The following is a 19,179-nucleotide window of genomic DNA, read 5'->3' on the forward strand; positions in this document are numbered from 1 at the left end:
ACATCGAATGCGGCAAAACATCAACGGCGGTGAGGCATTACCGAAGCGAGAAGAAGAGAGAGAGGGTAGTGAGAGAGAGAGGGGGTATTGTGGGTGGGGTCCATTTCTATCTCAACCAATCACACCTTTTTCCTTTTTTTTTTAAAAAATAGTTTACCACTTCACCAATTGTCTAAACCATTGCCAACATTTTTCACCAAAGTTTAAACACTTTTGCCAAATTGACATGGCGCGCTCTGATTGGTCAGTTTTTTCTTTTGCCACTCTAAACTGTTTAACCACTCCTTATACCCTAAGTCTTAATTTGTTTACACCCATTTGATTAATGAGGGAAAGACGGTGAGTTCAAAAATTGGGTTCTCCACTTTGAAAGACATCAAGACTTATATGTCCTAAGAACCAATGAAGTCCTACTACACTCCTACTTACGTCAAGTCCTAAAAACCAATGAAGTCCTACTACACTTCTACTTACGCCAAATTATTATTAGGTGAAACATAATTTAATTTGCTGGGGTATTTCATTAACAAAATAAGATGAAAATACTATCGTTGTTTTACTACATATAATTGATAAAAAGTCATAGCTAGTTGTGGAATGATAATAGTAATAGTAATAGTTTCAGTAGTAGTAGTAGATGATGATGATGATCCTCAACTGAAATCAAGGTCATCGATTAGTTATTTTATTACCCAATCTGTTTTCAATTAATCGGTTCAGTTAGATTGACGATTTTTGGTTTGATTCATTTAATTTCAGTTAATAGCCAAAACCAAACTTTGGCTAAAATTTTTAATTAGAAATACATGAAATTTAGGTATATATTAAAATGATGTGTAGGTACATGAAATGAAGGTATAAACACATAAAATGGAGGTATATATATGAAATAAATGAACTAAAAATATAAAAGCTACAAATATATGAAAATATGAATGGTTCGATTCAGTTAATTTTGGTTACATGAAGATACAAAAAAATCGATAAGCGTTTTTGGTTAATTCGGGTTTCGGTTAATCAGTTTTTAGTTAACTCAATTTTCGGTTGATTTTGGTTCAGTTTCGGTTAACGATTCAATTATTACTCATCCTGAGATACTCTTAATCACATAACAAATCAATTTTTTAATTAAAAAAAAACTATAGCAATACTATATTTAAATTAAAGAGAATAAAATATTCGTTTATATGGTGTAATTTAAAAAAAATAACGTACTAAAAAATTATAACCGTTTAAAAATCATCGTTAGACAAATCTTTTTTGATAATTGAAGTTGTATTTATTAATAATCTTCTAAAAAGCTATCTATTTTGTCCTATATAAAACCTACTTGTCCAAAATTGATAAAAATAAATAATTCAGACAAAAGTATACTGCCTTTATAGGTTTATACAACTTTTAAGGCTGGAGGGTGTGGTTAGAGTCCTCTAGGAGTTTTATCAGGCCACATAAGCGACACGTAGGATTCATGTCCCTCCTTTAATTTGCATGGTGTGAGATGGAGCCCCCTATTAAACAAAATTTAAAAAAAAGATTTCATTAGACTAAAACTAGTGGACCCCACCTGAACCTTTCAACTTTGGCGTTACCATGGTGGCGAAGTAAAGATGGCGCCCCCCTCTTAAAATGGAGGGTGTGGTGATGGAGCCTTATGAGGCGCTATACATGGTGAGCTGGCGGGGGTGACGCCCTCACACCCTCCACCCTAAGACAAAGTTAAAAGTAAAGCCTAAACTTAAAATTTTAACAATGAGATACTTGCTATAAGTTATAGTTAAAATTTTAAAAACTAAGAGATGAAATGACAAGTTTAAAAACATTGAGACGGCGAATCCTATGAAATAGAACAGAAGTAGACAAACTATTAAAACAGTTTCAAAAGTTCCCTAATTATTAGTTTAGTTTTATTTGGGCTGATTTCGACAAAGTTAACAAGAAAATTATAAATGAATGTCCTTAAATATAAATCAAATATTATCACATCTAGGTTGTAAACTCAAAGAAGAAGCGTCTTATTATCTTAATCTACTCGAAAGTCAAAAAGCATCAACTCTAAATTAAATGTAGAGCAGATTAGGATATTTTGATTTAGTGTATTTATGTCATTTCAAAACTTTAGAGCTTAGCATTTTTAGCAGGTGTTTTGCCAGGTTCAACATAAACGAACCTAAAGTTTCATATGGTTTAAATGGAATAGTTTGGACCACAAACTCGTTCGACGCTCGGTATTGGTTTCAACTTGTCATATACACACACATGTATATTGTACATATGTGATCACAAGTAAACATCCATTATCCTGAATCAAATGGTGACTCGTCATTTCTTTGTTTCCAAGATGGCGTAGATCAAAGTGAAGCATCGTAATTCTTACCAACATATACACGCATTGGGTTAACTAAGAAAGTTTTTACAAGTTAAAAATCTTTATCAGATGAATGTGTCTATAAATATTATTATCATAAATTGTGATCAAGGATAATTTGGTCTTCCATAAAAATGTGATTATAAGGATTAAAGAGGTAGAGAGAGACCTGCTATTATGCTTTTCCATTTTCCAGTCTAGTTACATATCATTTGCACCCAAAACAACTACAATAAAAGATATATCTACAGTTCTTTTTTTTTTTCATTCCTAGAGAGACAAACAGGATCTACAAAGGTAAAGAAGCCCACATCATTGGTTTTTTCCAGTCCCTGAATCGGAAAAGCTCGAGTCATCATTGTTTGAACAAGTCCCGCCAGAGTCACCCAGTAGATCAACCAAATCACCTCCGTCAAGGCACCTCCTCATAACACCACTGGACCTCTCAGTCAATGAAACCAAGCCCATAGCAGCAATGCTATTTGCAATTGCATGGTTCACGTCTGTAGCTCCCCCATAGAGACCCCTGCTTCCAGACACAAGTCCGTTTTGATTCCCATCAACATGGGCGAGAACCGAGGGCAGCTGACTTGATCCGCTGATTAGCAGCCGGAGGGTATCCCTTGCGCTCTTCTCAGCCATGGATTCAGTTTCTTGGATCAATGGGCTCACCAGTGCCTGGTGAAGCGGTGGGATGGTGACGTTCATAGCAGGACCACCGCTCACCAGGTAGGCTTGCCCGGAAGAACAGATGTCAATCACCGGGATGTGGACTATTGAATCAGTCATCAATGGGGTGAAAAGCGGGATCTGTTGAGAAGTTGGCATAGATATGGGTAACCGAACCAATGGTTCGGGTAAAAAAGGCGGGATTTCATCCAGATTAAGAGTTGGTTTTGGTGTTAAAAGGCTGGATGATGTTGAGCCTGCGAGAAGTGAAGAAAGAGGAGGTAAGGTATATGAGTCGGCCACTGAAGAAGATGCCACAGTGTATTGAAGTGTGGATGCGACAGGCGGACACCAACAATAATAAGGAGAAAACGGAGGAATCGGAGGAGTAGAACTTAGGACGGATGTGTCATCTATGGTTTTCTCAGCTAAACCAACTTCTAACCCAGTTACCAATGGGAACAACATGCGGGTATCAATAGCTGATTCGGGAATCTTGCCTTCAGAAGACTGATCTGAAGTAGATACTATAGGAGAACTTGAAGAAGAAACTGAAATGGCATCGGGATTTTCAACACATGAAAAACTGCTTGCTTCCCCCTTTCGCCTCAATTTATCCTTGACGACGTTTTTCAAGGAAGCCAAATTTCTAGGTGAGCCTTCTTTAAAAGAATTTGCTTTCGGGCTCAGACTACGTGAAGACTTGAGTGCCGATTGTGAACTTTTACCAGTTCCGCCATGACCTAAAGAGGTTGTTGAGGAGGAAGTGGTTAATAACATGGGTGCGGTGCTATTATTCTCATTTGACCCAACAAGACAAGTTCGAAGATGAGTCACAAAACATTCAAGACGAGAATCACTAATTCCAGTTAAATCAGCAAGGGAAGGCTTCTTCTCAAGTAAATTCTTCATCTAAAAACAGAGTATGCAGCATATTAGTATAGTGGGAAAAACTCGTTTTGCATGTCATTCGCTAAACAAGATACCTACCTTATCAAGCAACTCATTACCGAGAAGTATGGACTTCTCAGAGCACCAAAAGTAAAAAGGTTCATCAATAGTAGGAATCTTAATCATAAAAGACCGACCACAATTATCCGCTGATATTCCTTCAATCATGACAGACGAGCAATCAGAGATAGTTCTCAAAGTTGAAAGACGTTCTATATGACCATCATCTCCAAGAAAGGATATACGTAGATCAGATGTTGGCAAGAGAGACAGAGTTAAGTTCCCCCTGTTTCAGTTCCAAAAAATGATAAACATCAAGTATTGAAAAATAAACAAAATCACATATGGCCATTGGCCACCCTATTTCACAAGATACAGCAATACAGTTATACAACTAAATATTATAATAAGGCCTTTAAGCTGATCTTAGCAAATGAAAATTGAAAAGCATTGAAATTTGAGTTTTCTTATCCTGAAGTTTGTAATCTTTAATAATTCTTTTTGAGGGATAGGAAACGCAAGAGTTGTTACTACTCTAAGATCCCTCATAACAATTACTAACTATCCAACATTCTAGAAACTGTCTACTAAACTGTGTGTGACACCATAACTTCTAGTATTACAATGCTCAAAAATTGTACATAACATGCTACCATTAGTCGATCACTTCACATGTTAAATGAAAGAGAATCAGTTCAACCACGTTAATGAGAAGCCTCCTTACAAGGGCTGTTATATTCAGTTAAATATAAGACTTACTAAAAGAGTTCGCCTAATAATATTAGCCACTCACATAATACTGGTATTAGATTTTCATAATACATAACATACACTTGACACATGGTTAAAGCCATCATGACAATATATCTTCAAATACGAACAGCACTGATGACCAAGTTTTCATGTTACAGATAATAAACAGTAGAAACAGAATTGAACACAGAGTTATTTTAATATCCCCAAAAAACAAGAGTGATCGGTGGGAATTTTTGAAATATATAAAGCAAAAAGTAAAACCAACTGACTAGCAAAACAAGTTTTCTGAGCTTGAACATGTGGTCCATTAATGGACAACAGAAAATGTAGCAAAAATGAATCTTAAGTCAAAGAAACAAACAAAGATAAAGAAAAATCGTATGACAATACATGACACCAGATATCAGAACACAACACAACATGGCATAGCATAACTGTAAGAATATACAAGAGCATAACTCTACCTTTACTTCTTCTTAATTCAGAGATCATAATAGAATACGCCAGTTACCTACAATGAAAAGATATATTTATTTGGAAGGGTGAACATGTCACTATCAATAAGCTGATGTGCACGAGCCTAGAATTCAGACTTCTATTCATTCAATTCCATGATATGCAATTATGAGTAATCAGATGTGAACATATATTTTTTTAAAAGAGACAATTATCAGTTTAATGGAACAAGTTAGATTGAAAGTACGTCAAGTAATAAGCAGACAGTAAAACAATTTGTGGCATGTTAGAAATTGATATAACCCACAATTAAGCTAGTAAGCTGCAGCAGATATTTCACACTCAAACAACACTTGAACGTTGAAAACTCAGGTGATAACTACTTGAAAAATCTAATAAACCATGTCATTCCACCAACCTTCATGGTTACCTTCCCGTATCAAACAGACCAGCTAGCTATGATAAATCTCAGGCCAAAACGCAGTTGTCTACGAAGCAACCAAATGCTATCCAGTACGCAAATATCACCCGTGGTTAGGTACATAAACGTCTGCAATTCATGTACACGGCACTCAAAATTTTCACCCTAACAGTTTTAGGGATCAGAAGTATATAGAATGCCCTAGAATCATGGGTGTGTGTTTGTGTGAATGACCACTATGGCATTAGAGCAGTTCTATGCCAGATTGCCAGTCCATCACAAACAACAAATCTTAAAATGCAGCATGAAAGTGGAGATCACTAAGGCATCAGAAGCACAGTTCTATGCTAATCCATCACAAACAAAAATTCTTAAAATGCCAAGTAAAAACAAGTAGTAGTTAGTGAAGATTAATCCTAGTGGCGTAAAACCCCACGTAAAATGATAAATTATAAGATGCGCACATAAAACTTCGATATAAAGTGCTATTCATATTCTACACCATCTATCAAGAAAGAAACAATAGTGATGTCATTGCGCATTGTAAGTACTGGAATGAATACCATTGCCTTGCATTCTAGGTGAACTACTTTTAAAACATGTTAACAAGACAAGCTAAGACCAGACAGTTTACATCCAATTTTATTTTTGCTTTAAGTACCACGTAGATCAGTCCAGACTTAATTCATACACTAGGCTCAATCCACTAAAAGTCTGATCCAAACACCCAGTCCACATTAAGTGGACCAAGACACAATAAAACACTCTCATAGTAAAACCTATGCAGGTTCGAATGCATCTAACTTTCATTCAATTCCCAATAAGCATAGAAAGTGACCTTAAACTATGTATGGCAAACTAAGAATGGAGATGCAAAGCAAATGTACCATAGGTTTGACTCGACCCCCCGAATTTACAAATGAAAACAAGCAACCCAAACCTGGCTATATAGCCATAACTTCAGCTAGATTACCCCAATCAACAACTGGGACCAAATACTCAACGCTCATATGAATCAACAGATTGAATAACATGCCAAATTGTCGGTTTTATACTTTTAGGGATCAAGCAAATATTCATGGAGAGATGCATATGTTGTTTCAGTTTCAATTATAACGCATCAAAATTAAGTTGTAGACCAATATCAAATTGCAACTACCTTGCACTGGATGGAACTAGAAGACTTCCTTGCTTGTCAATCTTGCCAACGCGAACCGACACAAGCGGAACACACAAGCACCTTGCAAGCAATCCAACTTCTGATGGTTCGAAGTGCTGTAACAAAAAAATGCATCCACATCATATAATATAATATATAGTATATATCAGCAATTAATCAACAGGAACTTTCATATATCTCCAGTTATACTTGCTTATTGAACTATTGTAACAATATTTCAACAACTATACATCATAGTTTCAATCTTATATCAATAATATCTATATCAAATCAACAAAATACAAATTCAATCATTCAGACACCTGAGTAATTAAAACTGATAGATAATTAACAATACCTGACTCAGATGCGAAAACAATCGATCCTCAGCGACGCCACTAGACACGTTAAGCTTAAGCAACGGCTTCAACCTCTCATCAGCACGACACGCTCCCATGACCTGCATATCAAGCGCCTGTAGCCACTGCATAACCGTTCCATGAGCGCTCCGATGAATCAACAAATCATCATCGCTATCTCCGTCGCCAACAAACAAATCGGTCAAACGATCCGCAAGTCCGATTCCATTACCGCTCCGCCGTGTCGACGAATCTCCAGAAACCGCATCCGTACGTTCTTCACAACTTACCGATGATGAATCTTCGTTCTCATCATTTACGTCTCGATCATCAACCGATTGTTGTTTCTCGTGATTGTTCATATTGAAATGATTGATGATTAAGGATTTGGTAACGAATTTGAGAGGAATCGGTGATTTAGAAACCCTAGATGTTGAGGGATCTAAATATCTAATTGAGGGGTGTGATTGGATAATAATATTTTGTGTATATAATAATTGGTAGAGAAGAGAAACAAGGGAGATAAGGGAGGGATTTGTATAGGAAAGGAGGGTACGGACGTGAAGGAAAAGTTAAGTGGGAATTAAGTGGATGGTTGGAGTCCGGTGGGGGCCATGCTGACTGTTTTCCAGATCAGCAAAAGCGGGCCTGTGTTGTTGTGCGGAAGTGAACGAGAGAGTGACACGTTGTTAAGGAGCCGACTATTTGGTATTGTGGGGTATTTTAAGAGAAAGATCCCTTTACTATTGGTATCTAAAATCACTTTTTGTAGGGCTGGCATATCGGGTCAACCCGATCTGTTAAGACACGAACCCGATAAGACACGAACACGAAATCTGTAAACACGAACACGACACGAAATCTTATCGTGTCTAATTTTCCAAACACGAACACGAACCTGTTAATAAACATGTTACACGAAATGACCTGTTAAGACACGAAAATGTTACCAACATATCATATGACCTGTTTAAGACACGAACATGACCTGTTAAGACACGAACACGGCCTGTTAAGACACAAACACGACCTGTTAAGACACGAACACGACCTGTTAAGACACGAAAACGACCTGTTAAGACACGAACATGACATGTTAACCCCACATATTTGATATATTTTTTTAATTTAAAATTATAAACAGGTCACTAACGGGTCTTAACAGGTTAACGGGTTTTAACCTGTTTAGACACGAAATTTAAACAGGTCTTATCGTGTCGACCTGTTTAGACACGAAACCTGTTAAGGTCAAACACGAAACCTGTTAACTTCGTGTAGGTTCGTGTCGTGTTATCGTGTTCGTGTCAAAATTGCCAGCCCTAACTTTTTGTATCAAAGATCCCTTTACTATTCTTTACTATTGGTATTTTTTGTCATTTTTATCCAAACTATTAACTTAGTTTATTTTTTATGTTAAGTTAAAAGATATTTGGATGAAACTGACAATATTAAACATCAGAAACGATTTTGGCAATTTACTTAAACTCTTTTTAATCTCTTTTATTTAGTTAATTTTGTCACATATATATAAAACATAATATACATGCAGTTTTTATAAAAAAAAAATAGTTTTGTCCTATAATTTTTATAAATTTCCATCCAAACCACTAACTCAGTTTATTTTTTCTGTTAAGATGAATAATGTTTTAACTTTTATAAATTAAGACATAAATTAATATCCAGTTTTTTTTTATATATATCAGTTTTATAAAGAGAAACGATATATAAAATAAATATCAATGGTGTGCAACACATAAGAATCGATTACAACTTTTAGTATTTAATCAACTGTAAAGATAGAAAAAAATTATAAAACGTTATCATATTTTTAAATGTGTTGAGCACCTAAGAAACTTTTGGTTCATGACATTATACTCACTATTTGGTGGATAATTTTAAAGTTTGGTAACGATGCATTGTTTGATAGGGGGAGTGGCTTCTGTTTTTTGTTAGGAGCGAATTTAAAAGAGTAGAAGATGAATTACAAAATTAGTACATATGATAAGATTTGTTTATTTGACCTTTTTCTATAAGGTCACTAGCATTTTAGTTTTATAAAATTTAGAGGTTGAAGTAGATTTTATTTTTATAAAACGATGTATATAAAAGACAATTGGAAATTAATTTTTTCTTACTTTATAAAATTTAAAAGTTCCTTAACCTTAATAGACAAAAAAACTGAGTTAGTTGTTGGATGAAAATTTATAAAAATTACGTGACAAAACTATTAATTTTTTTTATAAGAACTACATGTATATTCTATTTTATATATATGTGACAAAATTAATTGAATAAAAGAACTTTAAAAAAATTTAAGTAAACTGCCAAAATCATCCCTGGGGTTTTATATTTGTCAGTTTTATCGAAATATCCTTAACTTAACATGAAAAATAAACTAAGTTAATGGTTTGGATGAAAATGACAAAAAAATGATAAAGGTGAAAGACTATTTGGCCAAAAAAAAAAAATTTCATTTTGTGACTTTTAATGTTGTTTGGAATGGAATGGTAATTTACAAGGTCTTCAATATCTTCCGAGAACAGACCTTTAACCAATACTCTATCCTTAGTGAACCTACAAAACAACCATGTAGAAGGTACAAGTGTACACAAGAGAGAGCGAGTTTCATAACGCTTTTGATGGACTCCACTGTTGGCTAGGATCTGCGCTTGCTATTGTAAGTGTATACATATCAGAGAATCTGGGTAACTTTTAAGATATCATCTAGCCAGTGCTGTGGCAAACTGACCCCTTTAGAAAAATGGAGAAATTAAACCAATTTTCTTCATATTGCCTTGTAGTATAAACTGCTTAACTGCCACTACTAATTGTTTTTGTTTTTTAAAAAGAAGTTACGAACAAAGTATTAAAGTCATGACAATGTTAAAAAGAACTATTATTCTGGTTCTTGCTTTATAGTTATACTTTCATGTAGCGATTAGTTTCCTCATCGTTAATGTTGCAGACAGGGTACAGGGCAATCTATATCTTTGGCCTTTGATAGATGATATATCATTCATGCACATCTATATCCAACACTTTAAGCCTCTTAACCAATAGAACATTAGAATCTACCGAATATTTACGAGAGCTAGTTGAAATATAAAAGTTGGTCCCAATCACACAGAGAATAATTTGGCACTACCAAACACGACTTGTTTCATTCCTAACTTGCTAAAAGACTATACAAAGAAACTACATGTGGAGCTTTACAATAGTAGACGAAGATGAGGTATGTTTAATAGAGTTAGTTGAAAAAAAAAAGTTGAATTTAATCACAAAGAGGAGTATTTGGCCTTACCAAACAGAAGTTGCTACATGCCTAACTTGCTAAGAGACTATACAAAGAAAATCCATGTGGAACATTACAATAAAAGAGGAAGAAGCCGAATATTTAATAGAGTTAGTTGGATAAAAAAGTTGATCTCAGTCACACAAAGACGTGTTTGGCACTACCAAACAGGAGTTGCTTCATTCCTAACTTACAAGAGGAATACATATAGAAACTACATGTGCGAGTATTACAATAGAGGAAGGAGCCGAACATTTTATAGAGTTAAGTAACTATTTCATAAGAAAAGAGTCATAACTATACGGTATGAGACCAGTATTTGAAGGTAAAATTCAGTATTTTACCTGTATCGTACCGAAACAGTACCGGTACTGAAAGTACCGATACTGAAAATGTCAAAAAGTGGGCACCGGTACAAGTATCGAAAAAAGATTCAGTACGGGAAATTCGGTATTAATACCGGTTAGTAGGGCTGTAAACGAATCGAACGAACATGAACAAGGCTATGTTCGTGTTCGTTCGATAAGGAAATTTGGATGTTCGTGAACACTAACCACGAATGCAAACGGACACAAATGAACATTAATTTTGAAAATTAAAAAAAGGCACCGTTAAGGCCACATGGTTTATTAGTTTTTACTAATTTTTTAATATAATTAGTGTACTGAAGTGTAGGAATTAGGCGGGAAAGTAAAAAAAGGTGGGAAAGGTAAACAAAAAGAGAGGGAAATAATACTTATGGGAGAAAGTAAAAAATTAATAAAACATTAAAAAACTTTTAGAAAAATAAACATAAAAGACCAAACACGAACTAACACGAATGGACATAAACGAACGAACATATTACCGAGCGTTCACGGACGCAGTCGAACGGACGAGACTTTTGTTCGTGTTGGTTCGTTAAGCTTATCGAACTAAATTTTTTGTTCGTGTTCGTTCGTTAAGCTTATCGAACGAACATAAACAAACTTCCCGCCGAACGGTTCACGAATAGTTCGCTGAACGTTCGCTTCGTTTACAACCCTACGGCGGTTAGTACCGGTTTGGTATAGTGTAGCATACATCTTGGATGGCAAGAACCAGACATTTAGGCAAACAAGTTTGACGTCAAACTTAAAACAGGATTTTAATGAGTTAATAAACTCAGTTACTCTAGCTACAAATTTAATAACTATTCTCTCTCTAGACGTTTAGTGTTTTGTTCTCGTTGTAAGTTCAGATTCGTGGTGATTCTGTTCTTGTGAGTGTTCCCTTTGTTTCGATCTAGTACGGATTATCACATTGATAATCTGATTAAGAGATAGTTGTTTAGTTGAGTGAATATGTGTTGAGTTCAGATTGTATATGTTGTAAGGTGTTGGCGCGGGTTGTCGGTTTTTTCTGTCCCCGTCGCTGTTTATAAAAGTTATCCTTCAAAAAAAAAAAGTATTCAGTTCAGATCTGTATCGTTTTAAAGAATAAACGTCTTATTGGTTTGGGTTCTTTATTAATACTGGTAGATCTGCTGTGATACCCTGTTTTTGACAAGTAATCTCAATAACATAGTAAAACTGATTCAATACAAGTGTTTCATCAGCTTCCTAGAAGAACACTTTGGCTATAAACATTTTTGAAGTTGTTATATATCCCCTTAAACGTGTGGGAGCAAATCCTCCTAAAAAGTGACGGGAACTAGAAACTTTTAACTGGGCTCAGTATTGATCTAAACAAATAAATATAAATAATAAATTATCTAATTTTTTCAATGGCCTTTAGTCTAGTGACACTAGGCGTTTATTATCACTAATGGTGAAGTTTAGGAGTAAATAATAAAAGGGTGTTCATCAGCTAAAAAGAATTATCCAAAAAAAAAAAAAAAAACCCTTAAAAATTTAAAGCTGTAAAAAAGGAATAGAATAACTAAATGAAAAAAAAAAACTAAAGTAAAAAAAAAAAAGAATAAATTAACTAAATGAAAAAAACACATTGAAAATTTAAAGCTAAATCAAATAAGTATATAAAAAAATTAATGGTCTCGATTTAAAAAATGTTAATTATCATTAAAGTAAATAATATTTTACAAAATAAAAGTAGAAAAGGTTAATGTGGTTGACTTGATTTTTTATTGATTGAGTTTAAGTACTTAGGATCGTTTGTGCAAAGGGATGATGAGATAGATAGTGACGTATCTCACCGCATCCAGGTTGGCTGGTGTAGGTGGAAAGCAGCCACTGGATTTTGTATGACAGGAGGTTTCCAACAAAATCAATGGGGGATATTTTATAGGGTAGCAGTTGGATCGGCTATGTTATACGGGATAAATTGTTGGGCCATCAAGAAAACACAAACGCGCAAGATGGAGGTAGCGGAGATGAGAATGTTCAGGTAGATGTGTGGCTACACGAGATTAGACCGAATAAGAAGTGAGGTTTTTAGGGATTGGTTATGAGTAGCTAATATATCAAACAAGTTAAAAAGGGAAGATTGAGATGATTTGGGCATGTAAAGAGGAGGCAGTTGACAGAACCAGTTAGAGCAGTGGAAACCATGATAGTGGAAGAAAGGAGGAGTAGAGGCAGGCCCAAGTTGACTTGGGATGAAAGACTTAGGCAAGATTTGGTAGAATGGCACATCTCTGAGGACATGGTTCATGATAGGAGTTCGTGGAGACGTAGGATTAAGGTTAAGTACTTGTAAGTGAGGGTATAGATGTGTCCTAGCTTTGCTTTGGGACGAGGGGTGGTGGTTAGATTTCTTTTGCACTTTAGGTAGACCAACATATGATAATTTTCTTGTATCTATGCATATATGTTGCTTACTGATGATTTATCTGACTACTGCTACGCTATTTACTTAACCATTTTTCGTCTATCTACCTGTTGGTTGTTTTGGAGCCGAAGGTCTCTTAGGAAGCAGCCTCTCTATTATTGGATAGAGGAAATGTTTGCCTACATCCCACCTCCTCCAGACCCTACCAATAGTTCTACTATTTGTATGATTTATTGGGTATGGTTGTTGTAGAAAAAAAAAAAAAGACAAAATCTAAAGTCACCTAGTGATAAAGTACCTTCTTCAAAACTTTGATATTCTCTAGGTAGGTTTTTCTGATTTATAAAGGCTTACAAACAGAAAATAAAGATAACATAAAGATCGTGGTCATGATGTAAACAACCACCCACTAACTTAAGATAAACAAACTTAGTAAACAACTAAAAGAAAACTACAACAATATCAAATAACATGCATGGTTGAATTGCAAACATGGGTGCATTGAGAAGTGGGGTTGGACCAAGGTAAGACACGTAACAATCCCTCCTGCTTAAAAAATCCTTGTCCTCAAGGATGAACCCGAAAGGAACTTGGTGTTGAGTCATGGCGGCCGACACTCGGTTCGTCTGATATTCGGAGAAGTCGTGGCAAAGTGCCATGGTGGACGCCACACGGTTCTTCTAGGGGCATCCGAGCGAATCTTAGTAACACACCACGGAGGACGCCAATCACGTTTCCCAGTCGTGTGGATTCCCTTCAAGGTCCGGTAAGGTCATTCGACTGTTGGAGGCCCTAGTAAAAGTTCAGCAATTGTGGGAGCTTGCTGTGGGGTTGATTCAGGAACAACAAGAAGACATATAGTGTTGTGTTGGAACTGGCATTCCAATTTTGGGATAGACGTTGTGGGTAAATGGACCCGTTTCGGGGCTGGTGTCGGTACAAACGGTGTGGGTGATGATGCCTGTTTCAGGGTTGTCAGTAAAGTAGGAGTTTGTGGTGTGAGTGCATCGGTTGGTGGTGGTGAACCGCTACGGTGGTCGCCACTCACGTCTTCCGGTGGCGTTCGGTTCTTCATTCTTCAAGTTTCGAGGAAATAATAATAGATCTAGCTCCGGAATTGGATTTGTGACGGTGTCGGGGATGTGGGGATTGCAATTTGTTTGATGGGGGCGTTGACAAGGGTGGGAAGGATGTCATTTTGGTTGCTGAAATGGTTATTGATAGAGTTGAAACGGGCTTTGTGTTGTGCAGGTCTCAGTATGACGTGAAGAACCTTGGTGTGAAGAACACAAGGAGGTTGGGGACTAATTGGTGGCGGTGTGGCGGAAGCGGTTGACAAGGATGGTGGTGCGGTAGCCGGAACCGGTGATTCAGTGGCAGAAATGGGTGGTGATGGTGTGGCTGTAGGAATGGGTTTTGGAGCAAGGGTAGGGAATCGAGGTCGATTTTTGAGAATATCGATCATCCGAGCAATACTTGACTCGATTCGATCGAACAACTCGTGTTTGGATAGAGTTTGAGCAGCCATAGGTCCGAAGGGGGATCACGGCGGCTCTGATACCAATTGTTACATACCAAACGGGAGAACACAACCCAAAAGACTAGTCTGGTGGGTGAGAGAGCCCATTTGGTATATAAACTCCACATCAGTTGCCCATACAACCGATGTGGGACAAGTCCCATACCTTGCAATGGTATTAGTCCATAACACTTTGATATTCTCTAGGTAGGTTTTTCTGATTTTTCATCTTTCTTCTTTTTACTACATATATTGTTTGCTTCAAGTATTCTTTATCATGTTTTTATAACATAGATGATTACTTAAAAGTTAAAACTCTCTAAGGATCTAAAGAAGGCTCTATTACAAATTTTACTTACTCTTGGTAGTGAGTTTTTTCTCTGAATGTAAAGGATTTTACTTTTAGACCGATATAAAATGTTTGATTGGTAGTGAGTTTTTTCTCTGCGTGTTAAGGATTTTACTTTAAGACCGATATGAAATGTTTGCGTGATTAATGTTTACTTTCTCCACTAATTAGTCTTTACTTTCTCTTTGCCTTTGCCTTCCACATAACAAAAATAATGTTTTATGTCATAGCCTTGAATAATTTTTCCAATAGGGCCCACTATTTCAAACCATTTCTCACCTGCCCCCTTCAAACTTATCCCATTTCATAAATCCAAACCATACATCTCTTCCACCACCATCACCGCCACCACCACCACATCACCATGGCAACCACCGCTTCCCACCGCCCCCCTCCCAGACCCCTAGACCTCGAAATCACCATCGTCTCCGCCAAACACCTGAAAAACGTCAACTGGCGAAACGGAGATCTCACCCCTTACGTCATCTTCTGGCTGGACCCCGATCGCCGCCTCGCCACCAAATCCGACGACTCCAACTCCACCAAACCCATCTGGAACGAACGCTTCCTCATCCCGGTCCCACCATCCCCCTCCCCTCTCCTCACCCTCGAGATCTTCCACTCCAAACCCTCCGACACCCCCAAACCCTTAGTCGGATCCTTACGTGTACCCATCAACGACTTACCTAACCCCGATGACTCTACCGTTGTCAGAACCTTTGATCTCCGCCGTCCATCTGGTCGACCTGACGGAAAGATCCGGTTAAAACTCGCTATTCGTGAACGTGTTTTACCAGATTACCAAAATACCCCTCAACCTGCCTATTATTACGCTACTGCCCCTCATTCTAATTACGGCAGGTTTCCACCGTCAGTGTACAACACTTCACCGTCTCAGTCTCTCCCACCGCCACCACCACCTCCGGCAGCTCCCTCACCACCACCACCGCCGCCGCAGCCGACACATACTTACCACTACGGAGCGTATTCCGATCCATATTCTGGTTATTACCAGAGCGTCGGCGGCGGCGGTGGTGGATACTATTCTCAACCGCCGGCGCCGGTGGTTCCACAGACTCCACGGGCGTATGCGTATGCTGAGCGGTCGTCCGGCTACGGTGGGCCCAGTGCGCCAGTGGATAATAATGCTCAATACGAATCAAAGCCGAAAACGGGTGTGGGAGCATTGTCAGGGGGGTTATCAGGGCTTTCGATTGATGATCGGGTGAGGTATGAAGAGGAAAAACATGTTGGTGCGAGGGAACTTGATGATTATAGCGATTATCGTCGTGTGGATTATTGATTTGTAAACTCGAGTTATGGTTTCTGGTTTCGGGCTTTCGGGTACGGTTAAAGAGGTAATTAATGCTTAAGTTACCATGATGGTTGTTTTGTATATTATGTGTTGGTTTTGTTATGGATTAATGAAGTTATATAAGCTGTTAATGATAAATCGGTAAATCCAGTTTATAATATCTGTTTGCGGGTTCTGCTTTAGTGTAGTGTGACTGCAAAATGAGTTACTTGTACATCATCTAGGATCTCCTTGTAAGAGAGATTGGTGCATTAAGTTTCAAGGTTGTAGTTTGAACTGCTTGATGACTTGAGACACAATTTACTTATCGTGTAAAGATGTTGGGCCCAAACACACATTACTGCACCGCTAGCTCAAGCATGATCCAAGTTTGGGCTGGCAAAACAGGCGGGATGGGTAATGGGTCAAACCAGGTTCGGTTCAGAATGTGCTAATTTCAGAATGGTTTGATTTGTTTGGGTCAAAACGGTTTCTGGTCAAAATAGGTTTGGTCAAAACTGGTTGATTTAAATGAAAATTTATCATATTGTCGATTTATTCATGAAGATCGGCGATAGAAACTAGTTGAGGATGAACAGCAGCCAAAACAAAAAATCCAGCAGCAGCAGTAGGTTCATATGATCAAGTCAAACAAGATCCAAAAGGAGCATTTGAAGAAACTAGCAGCACTTTAGTTATTAACAAAGATCGTATCACCGATCATCAACATACATCTCTAAAGCAACCGGTTCTAAAATGATTTTTTCCAACATGTATCCCCGGGCTTTGGAAGTGTCATTTCTTGGTTCAACCCACTTCCGGTACAAAGTACGTCTTCCATTTTTTCCAATTGTCTTCTTTGGCTTTCATGAAGCATATCTTGTCGTTTAGAAGATGCACAAACGAAATTTGTTAAACATGTTATCGTTTCAAAAACTCTCCAAATTGGTGTGTGTTTGTGCGCCACCGCCACAACAACTAGTTGGAGTTGGTGTGCAAAGCAATGAACATAAAAGGCCGAAACATTTTCCTTTAAGATTAGAGCCCTTAGGCCATTAAACTCGCCCGACATGTTACTTGCCCTGTCATAGCCTTGGCCTCTAATCCTTTTCAAGCTTAACCCATAACGTGCCAATATATCATCAATATCCGTTTTGAGTGTTATTGTGCTTGTCTCTTTGACATGAACAAGCCTGATAAAACACTCCTTAACAATCCCAACTTTATCAACAAAACGAATAACAACCGCCATTTGTTCTTTTTTTGATACATCACATGATTCATCTACTAATAAAGAAAAAATATCATCACCAAGTTCTTCTAAAATTTGTTTAATTACCTCTTGAGCATAACAATGTTTGATGTCCGCTTGAATTTTAGGACTTGTCATTTGGTTATTCGCGAGTGCATTCTCTAAGATAACGTTAGCAAGCTCTTCATTCATTTCACCCATGAGTTCTAAAAGCTCTAAGAAATTCCCTTTATTTAATTAATCTTTTGATTCATCATGTCCACGAAACGCCAATCCGCCATTCAACAACCTTTTCCCAAGCAAAGTGGAAGCACTAAGTCTAAGTCGGTATTCACGTTTCTCCTTAGGGGTCCTATTCTCCCATTGTGTGTGTACCGCTTGATTTTCGTTAACTAAATCGGCACTCATTTGAAACATTTGTTGTGTAGACTATTAACTAAACCAACATGTTTTTTAAGTGACGCATGTACCTTTTTCCAATTGTTATACCCACCGCACATAAATGTGTCTCTACCATCTCCGAAGTGGCTCCTAAATAAATAGCAACATAAGCAAAACACGCGATCCGATTTTGAGCTATACTCTAACCATCCCCTATACTCTAACCATCCCTTATACTCATGTTTGTCATACCATTCTTCCTTAAATTTTCTTAACTCGTCACCTTGAAACTTTGTTTGTGGGAATTCGATACCTCTTGGTTGATACGGTCCACTTAGTATATATGCCCTTCTAATCGCATCCCGTTGATTCACGTTATATGATTCTATCGGCTTGCGATCATACGGATCCGAAGGAAGAGTATCCAAATCAATTAGTTCGGAAGATGTATCAACTTTCCTCTTGAGAAATCGCGCCATAACGTCTCTACTCATGGTTCCTATCACAATCATATTGATCCATGACCATAAATTCATCGTTCCTTAACCTTTTTGTTTAATTTTAACTTTCAACCATTCAAGCAATCAAGCCCTAGAATTGTTTAATCACCCCTAAAAATCATCTAAATAACATAATCATCAAAAAATTCATCTAAGGCAGTAAATCATCAAGTAAAATCATCAAAAAACCATCATAAAAATCATCTAAGGCAGTAAATCATCAAGTAAAATCATCAAAAAACCATAAAACTAACCCTTTGATGATGTCGCTGCTGTGTTGCTGCTGCCTGCTGGATTCCGGTCAGTTTCCGGCCGGAATATGGAAGTCGCTGGCTGCTGTGTTGCTGCGGGCTTGCTGATGAAGTCGCTGGGCAGGAGGCAATTCTCAGGTCGTAGAACAGAAACAGAAGGGCGGGAGGAAATTGAAGGGGTTTGGGCTAATTGTTAATTGTTTATTGTTGGGTACTAATGGACAAATGGGCTTTTTGTTTATTGTTGGGTATTAGGTAATGGACTAATGGGTTAAGCTTTGGTTTGGGTTTGAGTAGTATAATGTATTAATATAGGTAGTTTTTTTTTTAATAAAAAATCAGACTTTACTAAAAAAATTTATAATATAAATCCATAATATTTTTTACCCAAGGGTGCGGACGAAAAATTCCAAGGGGTGCGACCGAAAAATTCCAAGGGGTGCGGACGGGATTTTCT

General features: G+C 37.3%; 4 protein-coding genes across 4 annotated transcripts; 1 reads left to right on the forward strand and 3 right to left on the reverse strand.

The window, feature by feature from the left end:
• Positions 1 to 2,489: 2,489 nt before the first annotated feature.
• On the reverse strand, positions 2,490 to 7,672 carry LOC110904920. The gene is made up of 4 exons (XM_022150785.2): positions 7,136 to 7,672; positions 6,778 to 6,893; positions 4,025 to 4,271; positions 2,490 to 3,946 (listed from the first exon to the last, which is right to left on the reverse strand). The coding sequence occupies exons 1-4, from the start codon at positions 7,496 to 7,498 to the stop codon at positions 2,678 to 2,680; spliced, it is 1,995 nt and encodes a 664-aa protein (XP_022006477.1). The 5' UTR covers positions 7,499 to 7,672; the 3' UTR covers positions 2,490 to 2,677.
• Positions 7,673 to 14,281: 6,609 nt separating this feature from the next.
• On the reverse strand, positions 14,282 to 14,704 carry LOC110907829 (lysine-rich arabinogalactan protein 19-like). Its single transcript, XM_022152753.1, has one exon. It carries the CDS (start codon positions 14,702 to 14,704, stop codon positions 14,282 to 14,284), a length of 423 nt encoding a protein of 140 aa, XP_022008445.1.
• A 601-nt stretch (positions 14,705 to 15,305) lies between these two features.
• Positions 15,306 to 16,519, forward strand: LOC110904923 (leucine-rich repeat extensin-like protein 5). The gene has a single exon (XM_022150787.2). It carries the CDS (start codon positions 15,409 to 15,411, stop codon positions 16,345 to 16,347), a length of 939 nt encoding a protein of 312 aa, XP_022006479.1. The 5' UTR covers positions 15,306 to 15,408; the 3' UTR covers positions 16,348 to 16,519.
• Positions 16,520 to 17,089: 570 nt separating this feature from the next.
• On the reverse strand, positions 17,090 to 17,791 carry LOC110907830 (zinc finger MYM-type protein 1-like). Its single transcript, XM_022152754.1, has one exon. The coding sequence runs from the start codon at positions 17,789 to 17,791 to the stop codon at positions 17,090 to 17,092; it is 702 nt and encodes a 233-aa protein (XP_022008446.1).
• Between the last annotated feature and the right edge of the window lie 1,388 nt (positions 17,792 to 19,179).

Source organism: Helianthus annuus, chromosome 14 (genome assembly GCF_002127325.2).
Source record: "Helianthus annuus cultivar XRQ/B chromosome 14, HanXRQr2.0-SUNRISE, whole genome shotgun sequence".
NCBI classification, from domain to species: Eukaryota; Viridiplantae; Streptophyta; class Magnoliopsida; order Asterales; family Asteraceae; genus Helianthus; species Helianthus annuus.

Coding starts and splice junctions, on each gene's coding strand:
- LOC110904923 (XM_022150787.2), top strand. CDS start 15,409: ATGGCAACCACCGCTTCCCACCGCCCCCCTCCCAGACCCCTAGACCTC.
- LOC110907829 (XM_022152753.1), bottom strand. CDS start 14,704: ATGGCTGCTCAAACTCTATCCAAACACGAGTTGTTCGATCGAATCGAG.
- LOC110904920 (XM_022150785.2), bottom strand. CDS start 7,498: ATGAACAATCACGAGAAACAACAATCGGTTGATGATCGAGACGTAAAT. Junction 6,894..7,135: donor TGTTTTCGCATCTGAGTCAG/GTATTGTTAATT, acceptor TTTTTGTTACAG/CACTTCGAACCATCAGAAGT. Junction 3,947..4,024: donor GTAATGAGTTGCTTGATAAG/GTAGGTATCTTG, acceptor CTCTGTTTTTAG/ATGAAGAATTTACTTGAGAA.
- LOC110907830 (XM_022152754.1), bottom strand. CDS start 17,791: ATGGGTGAAATGAATGAAGAGCTTGCTAACGTTATCTTAGAGAATGCA.